Below are 24,967 nucleotides of genomic sequence, written 5' to 3' on the forward strand. Positions count from 1 at the left end.
AATGCCAAAGGGAGTGCCACCGTCGTTGAGAGCATTTCCAACGATGTGAGAGCTTCATCCGTTGGTGAATACCATTCTAATTACACCATGATTAGACAGCGGACAAACACAACAACTGTAACTTCCTGTAATTTATTATTTTTAGTCAGAAAAATAAATACAAAATCTTTATTCTTCTCCTTAAATAATGTTTACAAAGTGTTAGCCTCTCGAGGCATTGTGTTCAATATCCGGTGTTATTGTTGACAAATTAATTCTGGTCCGGACTAAAATTCAGTAGTAAGCAATATCATTGTTGACATTCTCTTGATAACTCCAACACTGTACTTCACAGACGGAACAAAACATCTGAGTGAGAAATAATATTCAAAACAAAATTAATTTTAAAGTGAACCGCACATTTTCTTTTTGTCACCTCGGGATAATAGTTAGATCGCTCTATATATTATCACTACACTTAATATCAGTGTTATGTTGAAATTATATTGATTTGCATGTATTATTTTGTTTAAGCCTTCCGCGACGTCCTTATAGTTTGAGGTTGAGAAATATGGAGAGAGAGAGAGAGAGAGAGAGAGAGAGAGAGAGGCGGGGCAGGTAGACAGGGACATAGAGAGACAATATTTGTGACTATCGTTATTTTATTGTTTTTGTCGTCAGACATACAACTGGTCACTTTACACATAGGTATTTTGAAATTTTGACCTGCCCGCCAAATTGCGGCCATTACATCGACGCCCGCACATTAATACGTCACAACAGCTATTTACATGTTGGCGCGCTAAAATGAAGAGAGCGCTGTGAAACACCCGACGAGTCGCGGCGAAGAGCGTGTCCATGAAACAAGCTGAGGACTGCGGCTTGCGATCACCAAACAAACGCCTCGACGCTCTGTCAGCAAGGCATTCTGTTAACGACTGAACACGCCTCCGCGACAGTTCTACAATCTACGACAGTTTCCATTTCCCAAACATACAAGTATGACTGCCCACGGCAAGACAAAATGTTGCCGTCAGTTTACACCGACCCATTTACACACTTCCTCGAGTTTCATAGTACCAGTGTGCATGGCCTTCGTTAGATTTTGTACAACCGGAAAAGGGCATGACCATGCGCGACATGGCATCACGGACGAACGACCTTGTTTATCGAGTTCAGCGATAGACCGCACTGCGTGAACAAGCGGATTTTGTTGATTTTGGCAGGAGAAAAACGGATGTTTCAACATTTTCTGTCGTAGACTTTTTTCCGGGGAAACATGCGCATTTTGGTTTCGACGGACAAAGGGACATTATAGCGTTGCGCGTGCGCCAAAACACGTAATTTCAAACTGACCTGTCTGACTTTAGACGCAGCAAAATGACTGAGGTTCAGAGTGATGACGTCATCATACGTGATACGCTAAAGTCCACACTCGAACGAAAAGTTAATTTAAGGAGAAAAAGACTGTGCCAACATGTTTATTTGTTATATTACTGTTGACAAGTCACTTTGCGTATGGGATTTATTCGGCGAATGTACAAGTTGCATTCACGAAATGGACCGCGCCGATTTTCCGTCTCTCGTAGAAGCACTGAAAATTTCCCACAAAGACCTGGAGATGCCTTTTGTTGCGCGATCACCGTTCGCTTTGTCGCCCGGCTTTAATGAGTCGTTTTAAAAAGGATTGCAGACACATTCGAACAAAGTTAAGAGTGTGTTCAGAAGAGATATGACGCTCACTTTCATGGGGCCATGGCGGACAGGCGCATGTTGTTGAGAGCGCAAAACGGTCATTGAAAAGCCCGCACCCTCCGTCGCAGTACATATTCAACATTTTACAAGGTTTCATTTTACCGCCTTTGGCTGGATAACAAAAGAAAAATATTAGCCGATCTTGAGAAAATTTAGTTTTTCGAGGAAAGGAGTAATTATCTTTAATTTTCTGTGATTAAAGTTTTCGTAAATTCCCCCAATTTAGTAAACTCCCAGAGAGCACCGCGTATCAGTGCCGCTACGCATGCGTAGTAACGCGAAACCGCCTAATTAACTATTCGCGTTTTGCGCTGAAATTTCAGAGACTGGCCTTCGCCGAAAACCACCGCAAAATAAGGCGAGTTTTGCGTCGGGAATACAAGACGAGCTCTTCAATCGGGTACCAAAGATGGCTAACGCCAAGTACAAGGATTGGATTCTTGAGACAATCGACTCTCTTCGCAAGCGAAAAGCGCGACCCGACATCGAGCGTATCTGCCACATGGTCAAGCGCAAACATGGAGTAGCGGCCGCTGAAACTGAAGCAGAGTTGGAGCGCTTGGTCGACTCAGAGATCGTCATAAAAGTAGACTACAAAGGAAGTACAAGTTACCGCAATGCGGCTAAGTGGAGAAAAAGCCACCTCAGTGGCAATGTTCTGAACTCGGCTGAAGCGACGCGCATTTTGAAGAACGCCGTTAAGAAATTGACCGAGGAAGATGGCCGCAATTCGGGTATCGGGATTAGGGAAATTGAAAAGTTTTTGACTGCGCAGGATCACGGTACGAAATTTGTGAAGTCACATCTACAAGTAGCACTACAACGGGAAGTTGGAGCGTCTAGACTTCTTCGGTTGAAAAATGGAAACTACAGCCTATCGAAAGAGAGTGAATCGCCGAAAAAGGCCGGCCGGCCTGCCAAACGGAAGGTAAAGCTAGACTTCATTTGGGTTTGAAATATACAACCACGGTTTATTTGCATAGCCGTTGATTCGAGCTGCGCTTCAACCTTCAGCGAGGGCACGGCAGGCCGCGTAATCGCAAGTTTGATCCTGAAAAACTTGCTCCATTTTTCCGCCGCCTTCACAAAATTCTTAGTGAACAAGAAGGAGGGCTGGGTCTTAAGGACAGGCAGCTACTAGAATCTAATGTACCGTGGAAATGCGGTGTAATGAGAGAAAGGATAGCTGCAGTCCTTCTGCGCAAAAAAAAAAAAAATGCGACAGGCGGACGGTCGCACGACATTGAAAATACGTGTCGCGTGAATATACGGTTACTATTTGCATATAACTTGGGAGACAAATTTCCATGAAGACATATTTCCTAATTTCCCATCATACGAGAAGAATTCCCTCGCCCGTGTGAAATTCTGTCGAGTCTTTAATATTGTATGACCCCACACACAATTATCTCTACAGGGGTTCTTCGGCATGGAAATTTCCGGCAGAAAAAAAAAATTATGCGCGTCGCGTAACACTATAACAGTCTCTGTTTACGGTGTTGTCGACATTCGGGACGTCCATGTACAGTAGTCTGTGACTTTTGTGTGGCATCTAAATCGAAGGAAAGCGCACATATTTGTTACGTTCAGTCGCTTTGTGAACAGTCTTCTTCTCATTTATCTTGAAGCATTCGACAAAGACTCGTGCAGTGTGTGTAGTGTGGCTCAACAATGTTCGTACGTCTTTTTTTAACGCGTGGCTATGGCCCCATGGGGAGGGGTGACTTCAGGATAGCGAACGTCGACCATTATGCTTTGCGGGGGGTAGGGGAGTCGCGAGGAACTGAAGTGAGCGCAAAAGAGCGCGGCGCGTTTGACAGACCGACGCGTCAGTTTGCTCGTCGTTTTTGTGGATGACTTAGGCCAGGTTGATGTTGACAGCTTCACTTTTTATGTACGCTATCAGCCAGAGCATCTCGATTAGTTCTAAAATAGCGCTCACAGAAGATGAAGAAATTTTCTCTCAGTAGTCGAGAAATTTCCCGATAACATTATCAAATAGCATCTAATTAGAAGGACGATGCACGCGTCAAGTCAGCCGCAAATATTCCCCACTGTATCTACCTCTCGCTAATCCATTTTTGAACAATCAAACGTCCTTACGTCTGGCTTGTCGGAAGCGTGAAAATTTGCTATCGCATATTTTATGCCGCAGAATGTAGGCCCTTGCTATATGTGCGTGGGGAAAGGTGAGTCTCAACGAAGAATTCGTGGCGTGCGCACAATATCACACGCAGTCGGGTATCAGCCGCCTTTGAAAGTAGCTTTTGCGTACGTATGACCTTGACCCCAAAATTTTAGATCATGTGTTCAGACCGCTTGGTTGAATTACAATGAAGAGCAAACTGCGTGTTAAATTCAATAGCGCCCAACCCTTAATAAACCCCTAATAAGTAAATCCTCGCTAAAATATTCATTTTGGGAAGTTCACACGCGTTTTATCCGGGTATTTTCAAGCAGGCAAAGCGTTTCTTTTCTTCTCTTTTTTATGTCGTTCTGATGTGGATTTTCTTTCTGCTACTACCATGGTGGATAAGATGATGGAGAATTTTTTTCTTGTATGGCTGCAGTGATGACAATCGGGACCAAACTGATTAGCAGTTTAATCTTTAGATGTTGACGTTCTTGACAAGCATTTAGGAAATCCTGGAGCAGTTTTGACAGGGTGAATTACTTTCCACACATGTAATATCACTGGTAATCATGATCAAATATAGCGCCAGCAGCTAATTCTTAATAAAAAGTTTCATAGTACAAAACTTGTAAACTGCCTTTAGATCCTATAGTATGTTGTTCAGGTGAAAAATTGCTCAGCTTACCATAAATGCAGAGTCACAGAAAAATAAACATTTCAAGGTAAAAAAGTAAATTTTCAATTGCTGATCTGACATTTGACAGTTTGTAAGATACGATAAGCTTTTCTAATTTCCAGATAAACCTTTTTCCAATGGTTATAGAAGAGAAAGAAATTTTTGGCATACAAATTGATTCCTGAATTTTCAACAGTTTGAAAAGTCTGTACCATTTCCCAGTAGTTTTGAGTCAGAACAAATAGAATCAAAACCCTTCGGTTAATAATACTGTTCTAACCTCATTCAAGAGTTCGTTGACGTGAACAAACACTTGATCATTGCATACATGTAAATTTTAACTACATGTACACTATATAAGTATAGGTGGGTTGTCTTTCTGTCATTTCAAAAAGTTGTGAATAAACAAGCAATGAATCCAGTACTCAGTACCCTGAACAAGTATATACTGTAGTTGTTTTTTGATTTGGAGGAGGAGGAGGAGGGTGGGGTTTTTGCTATTTTCAATTTTCCAATCTGTAAATTGACAAATGCTGGCATTAAAAATTCATACGTATTAGCTTTGATGAGTGTTGTAACTTTGAAGGAAGTGCAATGTGGATCTCAATGTGTAAGTAGGTAGATGTGCAGAAAGTTGTAAATGTTACAGATGGATTGTAATGAAGAACAGTATGTATGCAACCGTCCCATGCTTCCATCTTGTGAGCAATTTTAGCCACCTTGTAAGACATGCATTATGAGAACCTGTGACCCCATCGCTCTGCAACTTAGTAGTGAGATTGGTGTATCAAATGTGCCTTCCTTGTTAGTTCATAATAAAGAGTGCATAGAACAATAATGCATGTGATTGTGACATATTTCAACAGTCTTGTGGGTCAGAAGTTGTTTGGGTCAAAGTTCACTGCAAGGGGCGTTGTGCAACATACTGGTAGTGCTGTCGTAGTGTATTGAACTTGAAGGGATGTTTTGAAGTGGCGTATTTAAAACTTAGCTTAGCTCATTTTAAAGAGTAATTGTAGAGAATTTGTTGACGTTGATATTGTTTTCTATATTATAAGTTGACAGCCTATACCACCAAGGGTATTGTTGAGTTCTTTTGTTGCTTCTGTCCATTTTGTCTCATAGAAAATTTGGCATTGGGTGAAAATTTATGTACCTTGAAGTTCATTGTTGTACTACGAACAGTCTGGGCAGTGACAGAACAATTGTCAGATTAAGGTAGATAGTGCAGATCGATGGGTACTGTAAGGTTGAAGTTTTGAATACCTGCCATTATCCTGTGTGCACTTTTCAGTTGAGGTGTGTTTGGCTTTGCTGCTTGGTATGTGTCCATGCAAGGCGTGGTATTCAAATGTGCTTCCAAAGTAGCAGACGTGCAGTACACAATAAAACAACAAGGCACACATGTATGTACGTGCTAGACCAAATGGGAGAAAGACTTCCGATCAGGAAGCGCCACCCTGAAATGTTACAGGTATCATTTGATACATCTGTCCTGATTTTGATTTTCTCTCTTGAAGAATCTTTTGATTGGGAGAACTTATCTTAGAAGCAAGCATGGAAAAAATAGCCAGCAGCCGGCAAAGACAACCAGCCGTTAGCTAAAAATTTGCCAGCTGTGAAAATCATTAGTTTAGTAAAAGATAAGGACATTTTGCACAATGTAATGTGCTTACACACTTGTAACTGACTATACTTTCATTTTTGCCACCAGTAACCAAATTTTCTACCAAAATTTTCCACAACACTGACATGTGTAATGTTAAATTTAATTCCCAGACATGAATTTGACGGTTGATCAACGCAGCTGAAATATACATTTCTTGTAAGCGAAAAGTTACTTTATCTCTTTTCTACAGGAGATATAATTGAGAAATATGCAAAGAAAGTTATGGTGAACTTTTTCAGAACAATGGTAAATTCACTTTCAAATTTGATAATGAACATGCTGGTAGACTTTTTCTAAATGAGCAGATATCCAGTAAATTGCACAGAACCATTCTTGTCAAAAGTCTCTGTATCAGGAGAAATTCTTGTGATTTCTGTAGAGAAAGGATGTTGTTTTTTCTTTTGATCAGGAGAAATTTCCAGATAGGGTGATTTTCTCCCATTTGGTCCAGTATGCCATAATTGCAGTAAAATTTCTGATTTTGTCATTACAACTTTGATGATGGAGATCAAGGTCAGTCTGACAATCTGTACAAGTATGTCTTTCAGAAGGGTGTTGTCATAGCAACATGGCAGAGTTTCCTCATTGCACTGCTAATAATCTTTTACCTTTTCTTTGAAAGATCCAGGGCATTCCCTCCCACTCCCCATGGAAAGATTTATGTGGGGTCACACTCCTAGATTATAACATTTCCAAGTATTGTCTGTGTTACACTGTGCAACATCCCTTGACAAAATGTTCCAATGTTAGGTTATGCAAATAGTTTGTGTTCCTGAATTCTTTCTGTAGCACAGCTAGAACCGGCTAGAACCGAACGTTGTGAGGTCAAGACATTATGATTATTTCTTGAGCTTTGCTGTCAATCCATTTTGTGCAAAACTGTAAAATGACTGCTTGATCTGTGGTTTTTCTAAAAATCTCCATACAGTTTTACACAGGCTATGGAGTTTGTAACCCAGATTTTCATCATTTACATAGATATTTTTACCCATGATGCACTGAACATGTTTACCCAGGGTACATTTCTGTAGCATGCAGTAGCATGTTAAATTATTCAAATACTTGCACCATGTAAAGTGCCGTTCAGTTTTTACGGCCGGGGGGGGGGCCGGCAAAATCCAGGGGGGGGTCATCAAAATTTTGGAATCCGCAAAGGGGGGGTCATCGCTTTTTCACTGGTAAGAAAGGGGGGGTCACCACATTTTCAAAAACATAATACCAACAATAAAGTTCACTTTATGCCATTGCCATGATCGACCCTCTTTACCGGCGGGCCGCCGTCGGCGGCCCACTACAATAAATATACATTATGTATTACCCATGACCCTCTTAACAGCCAGACGCCTTTGGTGGCCCACTCCAATTAGGTTTACTTCATGCAATGGCCATGATCGACCCTCTTTACCGGCGGGCCGCCTATGGCGGCCCACTCCAATAAATTGACTTTATGTAATACCCACGGCAATCTTAATGGCCGTGCGCCTTCGGCGGCCCTGTCCAGTAAAGTCTACTTTATGCAATAGCCATGATCGACCCTCTTTACCGGTGGTACCAGTGGCCCACTAGAATAAAGTTGACTTTACGTAATGGCCCATGACCCTCTTAACCGGAGGGCTGCCTTTGGCGAACCACTCCAATAAAGTTTACTTTATACAATGTCCATGGACATGAGTTGTCTATTGAAATGAAGTTAAAAATTGCCTTACAGTCGTCCTAATTAACAGACGTTTCAATGGATGTGGCTGAGAAGTTTGTGCACTGGCATCTCTGCTACACGAATAAAGTGCGCGGCGTACCGGAGTTCAAATCCAAACCATGCGGGTAAATTTGACGTATGGGTTTTAGTTATTTTTAAGCGGGGGGGTTTTAGTTATTTTTAAGCGGGGGGGGGGGGGGGGGGTCATCAATTTTTTCGTCTGACAAAGGGGGGGTCATCTTTTTTTCACGAAAAATGCAGGGGGGTCTATATTTTTTTGAACACCGGCGACAAGATTTTGCCGGCCCCCCCCAGCCGTAAAAACTGAACGCTCCCTAATTAGTGTCAATCGTTTGTTTATGTTTGTGGAAAACGTCAGACAACCAATTCAAACAGGATAACCAGACCAAGAAAATTCCATAGTGTTCATGTTGCAATGAAAATTCAACGAATATTCCAGTAATATCTCAAACTGTGCCAGGAATAGATACATCAACTCCTGTATCAGATTTGTCTATGCTTCTGTGCAATGACTTCTGTTTTGATTACTAAAAGTATTGTTGGTTTGAAATGAAAGCCAAACTCAGGGTGTGTTGATTTCATATTCAACTTGTGCTGTGTGGTCCCGAACTGTTCACGTTGTAGATCTCAAGTTACACTACTGAAAAGGATTTGACTGTTTTTACATCGTAAAGTGTGATCAACCATTATTTTTGCAAGTTACAAGCTCCAAAATGAAAAGTTTTCAATGCAGTTAAATGTACAGTAGAGCTTGGTAGATATATAAATTGTTATCGCAAACGGCAAACCTAGATCATCCAATCGAAAAAGGAACAACTCTAGCTACACTTATCAATATCAGTGTCATGCACTTTTCGACAGTTTTCTGTCAGACAGGTAATTCGCTATGGAAGTGTTGGAATAGTAGTGTCCTTTGACGATGTGTACACTATGTCAAGGTAGCCTGCACTTTAACTTGCTCTGTCAGTGTCATTGTATACAACCATTGGGAAAAATCCAGTGTCATTTAAATGAGTGTGCTATACATGGTATGCAAAACCACTGTTCCTGTGTATTTAAAGTATTGTGCACTTTCATATAGAAGTTCATTTACTACGGCAAGTTCAGCAACATAATTCCACCTTAACTCCTAACCTCCCTTCACCTTTTTTGTCTCCTTTTGAAATTTTCTGAAATTCCAAACTTTTCACTGCAGATGCAAAGAAAAGTGACAATCTACCTCTCTGTAAGACTCAGTGTAACCCTTTAACCACCAATGTTCACTTAGACTGTGCTGTTTTCAGTTGCCTGTTTGAATAGAGGATAGCATTGGGCAATTTTGCAAGAGCAGTCAAAGTATGTCTATGTGGGTGTAATACTCATGCGTGTGTGGCCACTGCCACAATCCTTCCAAATGCCAGGAAAAAAAACAGTTGCAGATTTTACAAGATGTAGTATATGTGTCTGATATTTTGACAAAAATCTTTGTCTGAATGATCACAAACAAAACTCACTGCTTTTAGGGGGGTGCAGTTTTAAACTCTATTTTGCTAAATTATGGACAAATTCTAACTAGTTAGCCACATCCATGTGCCAAAGCCATCGTCATTGAGAGAGCAAAGCTGCATTGATATTCGTTAATCATTCCTGTTATGTTGTGCAATGTTCGTTGCTAAGAGACCTTTCATCAGTTTAAATTTCAAACAATTCATGTCAGCATTTAGTATGTTACCTAGGGAAGTTAAAGTCATAATTTTGTGGTTAGATTTTGCACCCCCAATCTGTTGTTCAGGTGAGTGGACTAGATGTTGAAGATGCAAGAGGTCTTGTTTGTTGTGTGTTTGTTTTAATTTATGCACGATCCGGCAGTCCCTAAGTACATATGTATGGAATGAGACTACTGACCATGCCGGAGATTGGCTGTTATGTCTAGCCAGAATCTTCATCAGGGAAATTTTCATTTGTATGCAGTATTATGTAAATATTCAACCCTTTCACCACCATGGTTTGGCCCAAATCCATTGTTATCAATGGTGATTTAGGACCAGGTTACTGAGAATTGGGGATGAGCAGGTTGATAGTATTCAAAACATTCATCGGGATGTCCCCAACTAGCTGTCTTTAATTGTCCCCCAAGAAAAACACCCCAGGATACCACGCACTTTCAATGCGAATTTTTTTTTTTTCACTGCAGTGCTGGATTGAAGAAAATTTGATGTTGTACATGTAGCTTTCTTCACTAACACCACTAATGCACATATGGCAAAGGTCTTTATATTACTAGTCCTGGTACATTAAAACAAAATGTTTTATTCAGAAATTGCCTCAGTGCTGTTTTGTAAAAGAAGAAGTTTTTAAAAGACATGAATTTTACAGCTGAATGAAAAATGGAAGTCAATTCTTGTGTTTGTTTAGATCCATAAAAACAAAAACATGTAAGAATTTGTCACCTGTAAAGTTTATTTTGTAGAGCTTTCCAGGAAAATCATAGCAAGCAAACGCTATGTTGCAAAGTTATTAACCCTGCTTGTAGAGGTAGATTGGAAGGTCAAGTTGACAGGCCAATGTCACTGTCAGGGGATCATCCATCACTGTAAATGTTAAACTTCTGATGAGGGGCACTAATGTTTCTCTACTGTGAGTTTTGATGTGTGCATTTCTATTGTTTTAATATTATTTGTCTCTTGGCAAACAAGTTGACCAGGAATGCTGATTGATGAGTTTTGTCATTAAAGTCACTCAGTTTTGAAAGTATTAAAGCTTCGAAGAAGCATTGATGAAGGAAAGTATTTACTCCATGTATACAGTAACACCAATAACTCATTTCAAAACAGCAAACTCAGGGAGTGTATATTGAGGCAAAATTTACAAAATTAAAGTGCCAGTAATTTTAACTTTTGATAATTTTTTCATCATTTTTATTGTATATGTAGATGTAAGTTCTTATTCTACTTTCCAAAGAATGTTGAAAGATCAAGTATTTAGCTTGTCAACATCTATATGTGTAAAATGCACTATTATTGTTTACATTTGAATTCTAGTCCGGACTAGAATTCACTTGACAACAATAACAACACAGTTTACACATGTACAGGCTGAGTTGACAAGCTGAATAGTGCTGTGCGTATCAGCATGGTTCAGGGAGTAGAACATTAAATATAGAACATGAAATTATGGTTGACATTTAAAACAAATATCATGTAAAAATCATCAAAAGTTAGCATTCCTAGCACTTTATCAATTGCATATCTCATACCAACAAAATTGTTGTCAATATATTCACTTGGTTTCACTCAATGACATACAGTTCCTGTTTATACCACTCCCCCCCCCCCCCAAAAAAAAGAAAAAAATAGATACCATGGGCAAAAAAGAAAATTAGTTTTCACAAAAAATCCTTAAAGAGAAAGAGCTGTAGGGTTACCTGTGTAGGATCTACCATGGAGACATTTCAGTTTGGTTTGAAATTGAAGGAGATGCATTCTTTGAAAAGCATTTGTAAAAATTGTTTAAGAACAACAGATAATCATCAGTCCATCAAGAGAAAATATGTAAATAATATTCTGAGAGAATGAAAGTGAAAGGGTGATAACTGGCAAACGCTTTGAAATAATCTCTGTTTTCCACATTGGCCATAAAAGTAAATATATAGTTTCTCATTGATTCCCTCATTGATATCCCTTAGCAAGCTGCCTGTAGGTGGAAATGCTCAGAAAGCTCTTGACCTTCACCCTGTCATGGATTTCTCCAAAGTCTAGTTATAAAATCAGATCCTGAAGTCCAGCAATGAACCATGTAGCCCTGGCTGGTTGATGAAGTACCTGATGTCAATGTTTTCTTGCACCTCTTCAAGGCTGGACAGGTCTTAATCTACTGGCCTTGTTCTGTCTTGTTTGTGTAGGTCCTTTCTTTTCCTAATCAGCCCTTCCGATTTTTAGATTTCGTTTCTCTGGCTGTCAGCATTTTGACGGCCCCCTCCCCCTACCTACATATCAATGCACCATTCATCTGCTGATTAACCCCATAAAACCAGTGAAAGCTCTATTTGAGAACAACAACAAACAAACAAAAATTGGGTCACAGCGGTAGGAGGTCAAAGTTCATACATGACTCAACCGGCCATTGAAATGCTGCGTCTACTACAGAGCAGCTATTTCTCTGGCTTTGCTGGTCTGGTTCTGTCCGTGAGTGTTACATTTGTTTTAATGACCAATACTTTCAGGTCATAGTTTTTATAGCAGTGCCATCATCACCCGGACTAATTACATTAATTGTTGATCAGTCTCCACGCATTGAGTAACACGTCAAATAGAGCTTCCAGTGAGGGACATCACAAACGTGTTATGTAAGGTGAAAGAGGAACAGTTATAGGCTAATCAACTGTTACTTGCCTCTTCCTGTTTGTTAATCTCAGATGTACAGTCAACACAACAGCGTTTTTTTCCTATTTTCCATGTTTTATTCTCAAGCAAAAAAAATGTACACAAATCTGCCATGCAACTGACAATAGTATGCAATAGAGATACATGTAACAGTTACTCACAATAATGAAATATTAGCGTGATGCAATTTCTAGCAAGAGCTCTACCATTGCAAGCATCAGCAGTGAGCTATTGTGATCAACAAGGCCTTCAGCTTTCAGGACAAATGTGCTCTACCTTCAACAAACAGGCCATTGACAATTTATACACTATTTGGTATTTTTGCCATTTTTCTGTACATGTTTATACATGCACAAATTTATTATATCATCACATTTTCATTACTGTAATATCAATATTTGATGTTCAGTCTTTGTCTGTGTAAGCCTGGCACAAATATTGTAAATGCAGATACATGTACTTGTATTCTGCCTTGGACATTCTTCCATGTACAAGATACATACATTTTTACGTTGATAGTCATGATACTGTTCGGGATTACAAACAAATGTTTTAGGAAAATAAGGTAAAGAGGTTATTCTGAGTTTTGAAGAGGGTTAAAATGTTTGTGTTCAAGTTTTGGGAAAATGACAGCATGATTTCTTTATATTTTGAATTTTTTTTTACTTTTCAGAGAATTAAGAAAACACATGGACCTGAATTTGAGCAAGAGCCTATCTCCAAACCAAATAGCAAGGAGGCGGTGGAAGACGATGCCATGGACACCAAATGTGATTACTGCTTACTTACAGCGGAGTGCAATAGAGCAGGCGATACAGAAGACTTGCTGATTTGTAAAGACTGCAATGCAAAAGGTGAGGAACTGATTCACAAACAAACAAACCAAACACATGTTGCCATGGGAACAGAAGACATTCTCCAAGTGCACTTCCTGTTCTGAGGTGGATTTTATTAGAAATGTACGTGTGCAACTGTGGATGTAGTTTATGTGACAGCTTTGTGGTAATTTAAATCTTATGAAAAATTTTTCTGTTCATGTTTGAAATTGTAGAAATACAGCTTGAATCTATTGCTGATGAGCAGTTTGAGCATGCAGATTCCATATTTAAACAGTCATGACACGGAAGATTTCTGATATATGATTCACTGTTTTTGTATTTGACAGCACATCCATCTTGCATGAACTACTCTGCAAAATTGGCAATAAGAGCCAGAATGTCACCCTGGCAGTGTTTTGACTGCAAAACCTGCTTTGTCTGCGGTGATGCCGGTGATGCAGTGAGTACATCTAATCTTTCTATGTCGTTGCAGACTTTATCAACCTGTCATAGCCTACTCTGTGCTGTGATTCAGTGTCAATCCTTGATATTAGAGAGATACCACCATGCTACCCAATTAAAAGATGCTGAACTTGACTCACCATTGCTTATGCGCTCGCAGAGCTTTGTAGCCTTGACCTGATGACATCCTTGCATAGAAACTACAGGCTATCAGACACTCATTTGACAATGAAATATAAAAGCTATGATCACAAAATTATGAAAGAAGTACTGGTACCTTAGTGTATTACTTACTTACTGTTGTTTTAGTTTGCAGTTGTCTGTACATGCTTAGAGACTAGTTTTATGGTATAATTTATGCTAGACCATGCGGCTGGGAGCAAGATGACCTATTTTCCTTTATTTCTGGTTAAAGTTATGTTCAGTATATCAATTTGTTCAGAAATGAAGCTGATAAAAAACTGCCCTTTTTAGAAAAGACTCAGTGTGCATGTCATTGTACTGGAGTGCAGCTACAGAACACTCTGTTGTTTTTCTGTCCTGGTCTAGCGGTGTTAATCATAGAACAATAATCAGCATTATAGCACTAGTGTTAATTTGCATAATTACACAAACCATTGATTTTCATAACAAAAGAGATTGTCTGAGCTGTACATAGCATTAGAAGATTGTGTCATTGAAACATTGCTGCTAGCAGCAGCAGTGAAGGAGGTCATGTCTGCTGCCCTTTTTCTCAGCACTTGTGCTAAGATTTCAGAGGGGTCCCTGTGATCAGTGATTTTGCCAGAGTGCACGATTGTTGGAATCCCCCTTATCTAATCAAATCCTGCTTCAAATTATCACAAATGTACGACATTCAGCCCCCCTCTGCAATGAGGTTTAAGATTATGATTTCCACACAGCATTTATAATAGCATTCCACCTCATGATAACTGTCTATGATGTAACATCATACAGTTGATGTAATCCACTTTATGGTTACTGTCTATGATGTAACATCATACAGTTGATGTAATCCACTTTATGGTTACTGTCTATGATGTAACATCATACAGTTGATGTAATCCACTTCATGGTTACTGTCTATGATGTAACATCATACAGTTGATGTAATCCACTTCATGGTTACTGTCTATGATGTAACATATGATGTAACATCATACAGTTGATGTAATCCACTATCTGTAGCCACAGTATACAAGCTTCCTAAATACAGAAGGTTGTGATACAGCAGTGTTTCATCTAGAGAGAGCGAGGGGGAATTCCCCTTTGTTGACATGCTAGCACCCCCTAGTAATTTGTCAAGGGGGGACCAGGCCCCCCCCATGAAATGGTGCAAGTCACATGTTAGAGATACAAGTAGAACATATGAACTGGTGAAATCCCCCAAACTTTTCTTGTAAAGGGGGAAATCCCTCCTGTTGATGCCATCCTGGATGAAACGCTAAAACAGCTGAAAGACTGTCAACTAGAGTTTGCCTTGCAAAACTGTACTGCAACTAAAATGAATGAAGTTTGAATGATTTGTGTAGACTTCTAATTAATTCAACATTTACTGGATGGAAAAAATAAAAGAACATGAGCGTCTTTTATTAGATTTTTGACTAATGCTCTTTAAGTTATTTGCATAAGTTATTATAGTCCCCCTCAATCAGAACCAAATCTCCCTTAAATTTTGAAGCAGGGGGACCTCCCCCCTTTTTAGAAAAACCTAGAGAAAACACTGTATGATCATTCCATTGTACCCTAAAATGATTATATGAATATACCCTTGGGAGCCCGGGCAACTATTGGGAAACCCCTGGAAACTGGAGCTTGACAAAAGACTCTCAGCAAACGCATTGCATTGGTATATGGTCGAACCTGTGATGAATTGTGGGGTCAGGGGTCACGACCCTGGATAGGTCAGTGTGTGTGGGTATGCATGGCTGTGCGTTTAGGATAAGAAATACAGAGTGTGGATTAGATTGGAAAGGACATCATGAATTGCATTGCTATAGATTATTTTATGTGTTGATTGGGCGTGATGTGTTACCCACTGACATCATAAAGTATTAAAGGCCCAGTAGTCGTGACTTTTGATGACGTCTACTCCAGTCTGGACCAGAATTCACTTGTCAACAAGAACAATGTACCCTATTCATATGAAGGTTGAGTTGACAAGCTGAATACTGTGTACATCAACATGCTTTGGGGAGTAGAAAGAGAAACTGTTGATGACATTAAAAACACAAATTAAGAAAATGAACACAAATTATGAAAATGGTCATCAAAAGTTACAGCAACTGGCTTTTTAAGTGAAGGTCAATGTCAGATATGACTCTGTATGATATTCTACATGTATCAATCTCTTTGCTTAATTTGCTAAAGTACTTAAATCCTGACTAAAAGGGGGATATTTTCAAGCAGTTGACAAATATACCATAAAATGAAGACTTCTCTGCCAGGTCAAAGTTGAAATCTGGCCATGGTATATGTTGCTGCATGTACATGTATGTACATACACAGATGAGTTAAGCACTGTATGTTATCGTTTCTATATTCCAGGATAGTTTGCTATTTTGTGATTCTTGCGACAAAGGTTATCATATGGCCTGCCACAAACCACCAGTAATCAAAAAACCAACCGGTGAGTAGTAGAAAAAAATTCGACAAAAATTTTTAGATGATCTTTGCATGTTTTTCTGTGATTTATAAAAGCAAAATGAATAGCTCATTTCATCAAATTTATGCCATCATTGAGGTAGTATGCAACTGGAAAGTGAAAGACTTAAAACCTTTGCTCAAATTCTCCTCAAGGAATCTTTCAACCATTCTCTTTCAAAATCAAGAATAAAAATCAGGGTCACCGTGCTCATTTTGGTACTATAGAAACAAATTACTCTAGATTTACTGTTATTACAAATTCAAAATGTCCACTATCCTTGTTTTAACTCAATGGAGAAAAATAAAATTTTTGATTTTGAAGAAACCTAGACTGTGAAAGTTCCTCTTATTCAAAGAGCTTCAAAGTGAGATCAGAAAAGAATTGGAAAATTTCAAAAGAATTGGAAAATTTCAGAGTCCAAATACCTGTCAGTTGCATTCTACCTTAATACCACTCACAGTGGTTGGCAAACATGATACCTTGGCAAGAACGTTTACTTACTGTATCATTAGCATGAATGGTAGCATGCGGGTAGACTCTGGTGTGTTCCTGCTATCAGAAAGAACTGGTGAACGACAACAGTACTACTGTTCGTGTGTAATTATTTTGAAATTTGAAGACAGACAATGAAATTTGAGCACGAATATGCAGTAGTTAATGAAGTCATAGTTCAAAATGTAAAAAAGTATCAATGTGCACGTTTTCATTAGTCCTTTAGACGGTAAGTGCAATGGATAATGCCATGGTATAAATGGTCTTTCATATGCTGTGTACTGTTAACTGCAGACCAAGGTATATCAGAAACTGTTCAGTATTTTTTTAAAACTTGGATGGGTGGCCACTTGGACAAATATCAAAGGATTTCTTCACTCTCTTTTCATTGAATCATCCCGACATCATTTTCAAGTCTTGCATAAAACCACTCACTTTACCACCTGAATATTGGGCATGCTTGTCTTTAAGGTAGTATGTGCCTCAAATTGAAAGACTTGCTCAAACTTTCCTTCAAGGAAAACATGTAAATTGTTCTCTTTCAAAATCACGAATAAAAACAAGGGGTCACCATGCAGAATGTTGTGGAAGAGAGATAAATTACCCAATGTTTGCTGACTCTTCGACTCTTGCAATTCAAAGTGGCTGCCTTCCGTGTATCAACTTCATGGGGAAAATTTTTTTTTTCAATTTTCAAAAAAATAAGCCTGTGAAAACTTTACATACTTCCTAAGCTTCAAAATGAGCCCCACAACAGTATTGTAAAAGTTTGATATTTCCAAACATTTGTCCTTGAGGTGCATTCTACATGTACCTTAAAATGGAATAAGAGTCAGGATTGTTCATTTTGTGGCAATGCATATCTTTTTAATACTGGGTTTAAATCATATTTTTATCCAGTGCTGTTCAATTTTGACGTAGGTAAAAGCAATAATCGATATGCTAGCGCAGTTAGGCAAATAAGTGTGTACAGTTAGGCAAAAAAATCTTGCCAGGTTTTTGGCAAGGTAAAGTACAACGTGCGTTTCAAAACCAAACTGGCATTATTGGTATTTATCAATGGACCGAATTTGATTTTCGGTGTGATGGACAAGAGATTTGCTTGTAAGGAAGATTGCTAAGCACAAGGTCAAGTTTGATATCGTGTCAATAAGACAGTACAATTTGTTTTGTGTATCCATTTTTATCACATGTTTATCTAACTTTAGGTGGGGCTTGTGGTTTGGTTTCTACTTGCCCTGGACCTCACTATGAGACCATGATTTGCTGCCAAATTTAGGGTGACCTTTGACCTATTTTCACATGTACCAGCATTATTCATATGTGCCTGATCATGTGACATCTTCAGTTTTTACTGGGACATACAATGTAATAATGCACATTTGTTGTAGATAATGACATATGAGAAGTCCAAAGACTTTGATACCCATGCGGCCTATGGTTGTTGTATTGTGACGAGTATATGAAGATGTTATACTGAAATCTTTTTAATGCATTCATGTAGTGGAGTAACCAATCAGCATTTTACAATATTTTCACTGTGTGCACTTTACGGTTTCATCTGTGGTGAACTGCTGATTAAAACAGAAGCAATGTATTTTAATAGTTCAACTCTGGTAAATCTTGAAGTATACCCCTTAGTTTGCTCCCTTTTCTCTGTTAGATTCCCTAACTAAATGAACTATCTTTACTTCATACTGTGTACTATTCACTGAAAAGAAATGTTGTCAAGGCAGGAAACACTTTTTGATGAATTGCTAGTCTCTCAAAACCTTACGATTCTTTGTTGGGGAAGTGTTAAAAAAATTTAGGGTTTTACTGTCCTGCTTTTATGAAATCAAATATTTTTCTTGTTTACATAGACTTAAAGAGGCAGCGCTCAATTCCTGTTTCTTGCATAAGTGCTTGATGTTCACTGTTTATGTGATATCAGTCTTTATTTGCCCTTGAAAGTTGTATCTAATTATTCAATTTGTTAAGAGGTATAGTAAAGAGAATGAAAACCTGCCCCTTTTAATTCAGGGAATGGCAGCCATTTTAATTTCGAATACAAGTAAATTTAGGTGTAATTTATGAACATGTTATTGTTAAAAATATGCCAATGAGATTAAAAAAGAGGCACAATCCTGTAAATAGATTTGGTTGAAACTTAGTATGCAGGTTCCTTCAGATGACTTTAGTTAGATATGTTCTAATTGTAGTGAAATTTTCGTATTTGTATTTTTACCCAAAAGTTTTTCAAAAAAATCATCATCTCAGAAACTGCTTTGCCCAAATTTTTTGAAACTTGGTATGCATGGTCCAAGGGTTGACTTCTGTCAGATTTCTTCAAATTGTAGTGAAATTTTCATATTTGTATTTTTGAGACAATTTTTCCGTTTTTGGTCAAAAAATCATCTCCTTTGAAACTGCTTGTGTGATTGTCTTGAAACTTGATACACATACACATGTATCTCTATGGTCATACATAGTTTAGTGCCTTCAAATCGTGATGAAAGTTTTATATTTGTTTTTTTGGTCAATTTTTCCTGTTTTTGGTCAAAAAATCTATTCTGAACCTGATGTCAGATTGATTGATGAGGTTCCTTGGATTGACCTCAGTCAGGTTTTTTAAATCATGGTGAATTTGCATTATATTTGTATTTCTGGGGCATTTTTTTTCTCTGTTTTCTAGAAAAATATCTTCTTCTCTGAAATTGTTTATCAGATTGCTTTGAAATTTTATCTGATTGTTCCTAGGGCTGATCTGCCAGTATATCAGTTTATACAACTAGTGACAAAACCTGTAATGTTGTATTTCAAGGGCAATTTTTACTGTTTTCAATCAAAAATTCAAAAAATCTTCATCTCAGAATCCCCTTGTCTGATTGATTTTGTATGCAGGTTCCCAGGGGTGACCTGACTCAGATTCCTCGAAATTATGATAAGAATTGCACCTATATTTTTGGCAATTTTTCAGTTTTGGTCAAAAGTATTTGTTTGTACAGTTGAGGTATGGTTAAATGTTAGTACTCTGGCAAAGTGCGCCTCCTACAATCTACACTGCCATCAGTCGCAGCTGGCACAGATGTACATGTATGCAAATGATCTCTGGTTGGACTCTTTCCCCATGCCCCCCAAAAATCTACAGTATATTGAGAAATTTGCTGCTGATATTCAAATGTGTTCCATATTCATTAGTATTTCCTTAAGTGACAAAGCAGTCCACACCTTATATCTGAATTACCTTAAATATCACAGTGGACCGATATTATCTGCTAGGTAGCTCATCAATTGGTCCTGGTGACCTGATTGAACATTCTTTCCTTCCAAAAAACAAGATGAAATGTGAAAATGTCTGTAAAGGACATTCTTGAAACCACAAGAGAGATGTCTGTCGCAGAAAATATTTATGTACAATTTGTAACCTTGGATATCAAAAAGATGTTTTTATTGAAGTATGATGGTGATGATGGAGGTACTGTGAGAGGAGATGTCACTCTATCTCATGCTGTGTGAAATTGTTTCCAATCATGACAGGGAAATGGATGTGTGATACGTGTGTCAAAGAAGATCCCTCAAATCTGAATTCAGATTCAGCGACTCCAGCCACAGTAACCAGTGAGAGTGAGAGTGAATGTGTTGAAGACAACCAAAAGGACAAAGAAACAGGTAAGATTATAGCTTGGTTTCCAACATTGAAAGGATGGAATGAAGCTATTCCATTGGTAAGATATCATGGATAGTATAGCTTGGTTTCCAACATTGAGAGGATGGAATCAAGCCATTCCATTGGTAAGATATCATGGATAGTATAGCTTGGTTTCCAACATTGAAAGGATGGAATGAAGCCATTCCATTGGTAAAATATCATGGATAGTATAGCTTGGTTTCCAACATTGAAAGGATGGAATCAAGCCATTCCATTAGTAAGATATCATGGACAGTATAGCTTGGTTTCCAACATTGAAAGTATGGAATCAAGCCATTCCATTGGTTAAATATCATGGATAGTATAGCTTGGTTTCCAACATTGAAAGGATGGAATCAAGCTATTCCATTAGTAAGATATCATGGATGGTATAGCTTAGTTTCCAACATTGAAAGGATGGAATGAAGCTATTCCATTGGTAAAATATCATGGATAGTATAGCTTGGTTTCCAACATTGAGAGGATGGAATCAAGCCATTCCATTGGTAAGATATCATGGATGGTATAGCTTTTCCATTGGTAAGATATCATGGACTGTATAGCTTGGTTTCCAACATTGAAATCAAGCAATGCGTACCATTACAGTCCATAATGAGTAATGAGAGTGCCTTGTTGCTTTGTACAGCTGTTATCTTATGGTCAATCATACCAATATACACATTCTCACATTTCATTATGTGTTTTTTCGCATTTATAATCTTCTTCTTGTAACCTGAAGTATACACCAGGACTCAAGCGGTAGTACTGCATCAACAGACTACCAACTTTTCCATGGGGCTACCAAAGTCCATGAAATGATAGTCCACATGGATTACCAAAGAAATTCAGTCAGTACTTGGCGTGCCATGTCCGGTCTTTCACTTTTGGACTAGCTAAATGTCAAACCCAGCTGGTAACAGTAAGGCCAGACTATGACTTTGTTTTGCAAATTACAAAGACGACCGTGCGATGGAATTGCAACAAATATCTCAACTGATGTAGTTGGATGACAGGCACAGAAAATGATGGCCAATGAAAACGTATTCTCATGGCATTTTGATCAAAATGTATCAATCACAAACTCATCCCTACCACAGAAAGCCCATGGTTTGTTTTTAGCCCTGCTGAGAAGGTGGTGGTCATTGCCATGACGACTATCAAAATTGGTATGCAACTCTGAGAATGAAACTGGTTGTCAATACAATAATAGGTCACCAAACTTTTTAGTGTCACTGTCGTCAATTATACCAGTTTCCTTTGGGTAATAAAGGTGTGCAAGTAGTCACATCAAATGACAACAAATTCACTTCATGGGCAGAATCTTGAAAAATAGCTTAAAGTTTTTCTTCTCTTGGTCAGGAAAAAATCCCTAAATTAAAATTTGCATGGGCTACCAGCCATTGTCACTGGGCTACCAACTTCAGAAAATGGTAGCCCATGTGAACTACCAGGGAAGAAAGTTAATTTCGAGCCCTGTGCACTCTTTTGAAGTTTTTAAATTAAGATTTTCTAATCCATAAGTTTATCGAATGTATCAAAATTATGCAAATGCAACATGTGATTATCGTTGTGCTGTGCATTTCTCGGACGAAATAGTTAGCGTTTGCTGATTGTGTCTGTAAAGATGTAAAGGTTTAAATCAGTAAATTACAACCAGAAGTACATTTTGTCATGCTATGAATAATTATTTGTATAAATTGTAGTTAGTTTCAAATGCCGACTTTTTTGATTACGGTGATGTACAGTTGGTTGTCACTATTTTCTGAAACATTTAATATTAAACCGTTCGACCTTTGAATGCTGCACAACATCTGACCAAATCGTAATCAATAAAATTTATCACTGATCTTTTTAAAAACATTTAAAAGTGTTTCCAAGATGATTTGCAAACATTGTCAAGAAGGGGATGAGGCGATCCTAAATTTTAAAATGTTTGTGCTTTTTTATTTCTTCCTAAAGTGACAGCTGATGTAAGTGTCTTGCCAACACCAGCAGAAACTCCTGAGCCAGTGGAGGCAACCGGACCTGAACCCATGGAAGTAGATGAGAAGGATGCTACCGATGGAAAGAGCAAGGATGTTGCAGTCAAAGAGGAGGAGAAAATGGAAGAGGAGGCGCAAGAAGAAGCGGAAGAAGAAGTAGAAGAAGAAGATAAGAAAGATGATCCTAAGAAATCTGCAAGGTAGGATAAGCCAAAGATTGTGTGAAATCTTCAAAAGTGATTATCAAAGCTACTTTTCAATAGGCTTATGGTCTTCAATGTGTTCCTAGGATGAGACTGTAAGATCACTGCGCAAGGGTGCTCCATGCAATTTGTGCAGTTTGTGCCCCTCCCCCAGAACCAGTATCAAGGTTCAGTATTTGTCCAGCATTTCTTCTATGTTGTTGTGTTCACAAGTACTTACAGGTCTTTTGGATCCCTGGAATATCAGAAATCACTGATCTTAGCATGTCTCCATCATCAAGTTGCTGAATTTGCTCACAATAAGATTGGATAAAGATAAGTCCCAGTGAAATGACAGCATTTGAAATAAGGGGGTGGTGCATGATCTGTCAAACTATTTACAGGGACAATATCTGTGCCTTTAATGATATTTTCAATGAAACAACGAAAATACCAACAAAATGCATATGCAAACAATTAATTGGCAATGATGTCATTGACAAATAAATGCCAGTGTGAACTAGAATCCATCTAGTAACGACGCCATATAGAGATTGCATTAACTAGGTGAATACTATACACTTCAACATAATTGTGGGAGTAGAACAAGAAAATAGAAAGTAATGAAAAATATTAGAGAAGTTACACCTGATAGAGCTTTCAAATTACATGTCACAACATTATGACTCAATGAGGTCTCACCTTATTTGAAACATACTGTGGTTGAATTGGATTTTGTGCAGTATTTAGGAAACTCTCACTGACTTGAGAATGTTAATTGGGAAAACATTCTGAATTACCTGCAATTTGCATTTATTTTTTCCTGTCAATTGTTCTGTTTGTGAAACAAAGTTGTTTTATCAACACCAGAAATCATGTTGAAATCCCACTTTGCTCAACTTGTCAATACAACTTGTATTTAATGCCTAGAGTTGTTGTTGGCTACTGATGTTAAGTCTGGATTGGAATTCAGTTTTCAACTGTAAACATATTTTATACAAAGAATTATTGGTGTTACTAATGCTTTTTATTTCCTTGTACTTTTGGAAGAATGAGTATGTGAAAATGAAACTGGGTTATGGAACAAACTTTATGATTAAATTGACAGATATTGTCTCTGTAATTCATTGCAGTGTCTATACTAAAAGCTTCCATACTGAAAACTATGGCTACAACCGCACTCTTGTTGTTATTGTTAAATCATTTCCATTTTGGATTTTTTGAAAAGTCATTATTTTTGAAATTCAAATGTGTGTTTTTCATGGATTATTATCCTGTTGAATGTGTTGCCCATACTGTGTCACAGCGACGAAAGACATTTCTGTAAACATGAATTTTTAAGCTACTATAGACTATAGTCTATAGAAGCTGTCGGGATAGGTGTCCGTCCAGAAGCTATTGGGATGGGTATCCATCCGGCGTCTGTTGTCAGTCTGTATGTATGTATGTGTGTATGTATGTATGTCCGTTTGTGAGGCGTCCGTCCACTCATATATCTTGAGAACCGCAGTACTTACTGATTTGATATTTGTTGTGTAGATGAAAAATACGATTTTGCCATTTTTGGTCAGGCCATCCTGAAATGAGCTGTCAAAGATATCCACTTCTTCATCAATACATGTGTCACAAAAAGTTATTCTCTACATAACACAGCAGAGCTCTGTCGACTGTTTGGTGGCTTGTTTTTTCAAAACCGCTGGTCAGACAGCTTTAATATTTGGTTTACAGGTCCCTAGGATGACCTTAGTGACATAATTTCATACGGTCAGGAAATACTTTATTTTGTATCCATGTCTATAGTAGCTTCAGGGACTTTGGCCCTATGTTTAAGAAAACAAATAACATTGCAAATGATTGGTTGAAGCAGTTTACAGCAGCAGTCTTCAATCCCTGGCTCTTAGATAAGTGTTTGATGCATTGACTTTTTATGTGATTAAAGTTCTTTGTTCTGATTTGTAAGTTTTGCACAAGTAGTCAACTTTGTCAGAGATAAAGATGATAAAAATGTGTCCCTTTAAAGTGAAGTGCGACAACTTCGTACTAAAATTAAAAGTAATGCCATTTTCAGGAAATATTGCAAATACATTATTTGATATAGTATCATTTTAAAAAATGTTGGTCATATCCGTTTCCTTGGAAATTGATCCGAATAGGGCTCCCTAAGATGTGAAAAAATATCAATTTGAAAATACAGTTGATTTCAACATTATAAAGTATGGGCAACCTTTTGTGACTTTTTGATATTTTGGTCAATTCCATTTCATGTTTTGAAATAATGCTTTTCAAGCAAAGGTTTCATTCATACCACAATACAACTTAGCCTACTAACGTCAAATTCTTGAAAACTCTTAAATTGAAACATAACTGTGCACTTATTATTCAGCAAAATTAAAAACACGGTGTCACCATGTTAATTTTCAAAA

The 24,967-nt window shown here is 38.1% G+C and overlaps 1 protein-coding gene across 2 annotated transcripts in view; it reads left to right on the forward strand.

Annotated features, from left to right (window-relative positions):
- The first annotated feature begins 2,016 nt into the window (after positions 1-2,016).
- The window catches only part of LOC139138166 (histone acetyltransferase KAT6B-like), a 39,160-nt gene continuing 16,209 nt past the window's right edge, over positions 2,017-24,967 (forward strand). Inside the window, exons 1-6 of one of the 2 annotated variants that reach the window (XM_070706415.1) lie at positions 2,017-2,662; positions 12,965-13,145; positions 13,457-13,569; positions 16,119-16,200; positions 20,230-20,361; positions 22,340-22,562. In XM_070706415.1, coding sequence (XP_070562516.1) covers positions 2,144-2,662; positions 12,965-13,145; positions 13,457-13,569; positions 16,119-16,200; positions 20,230-20,361; positions 22,340-22,562 — 1,250 coding nt within the window. In that variant the 5' untranslated portion in view covers positions 2,017-2,143. Of the gene's footprint in view, positions 2,663-11,996; positions 12,094-12,964; positions 13,146-13,456; positions 13,570-16,118; positions 16,201-20,229; positions 20,362-22,339; positions 22,563-24,967 lie in introns of those variants that run through there. The other variant, XM_070706416.1, reaches the window with a different exon arrangement.

Source organism: Ptychodera flava, chromosome 8 (genome assembly GCF_041260155.1).
Source record: "Ptychodera flava strain L36383 chromosome 8, AS_Pfla_20210202, whole genome shotgun sequence".
In the NCBI taxonomy this organism is placed as follows: Eukaryota; Metazoa; Hemichordata; class Enteropneusta; family Ptychoderidae; genus Ptychodera; species Ptychodera flava.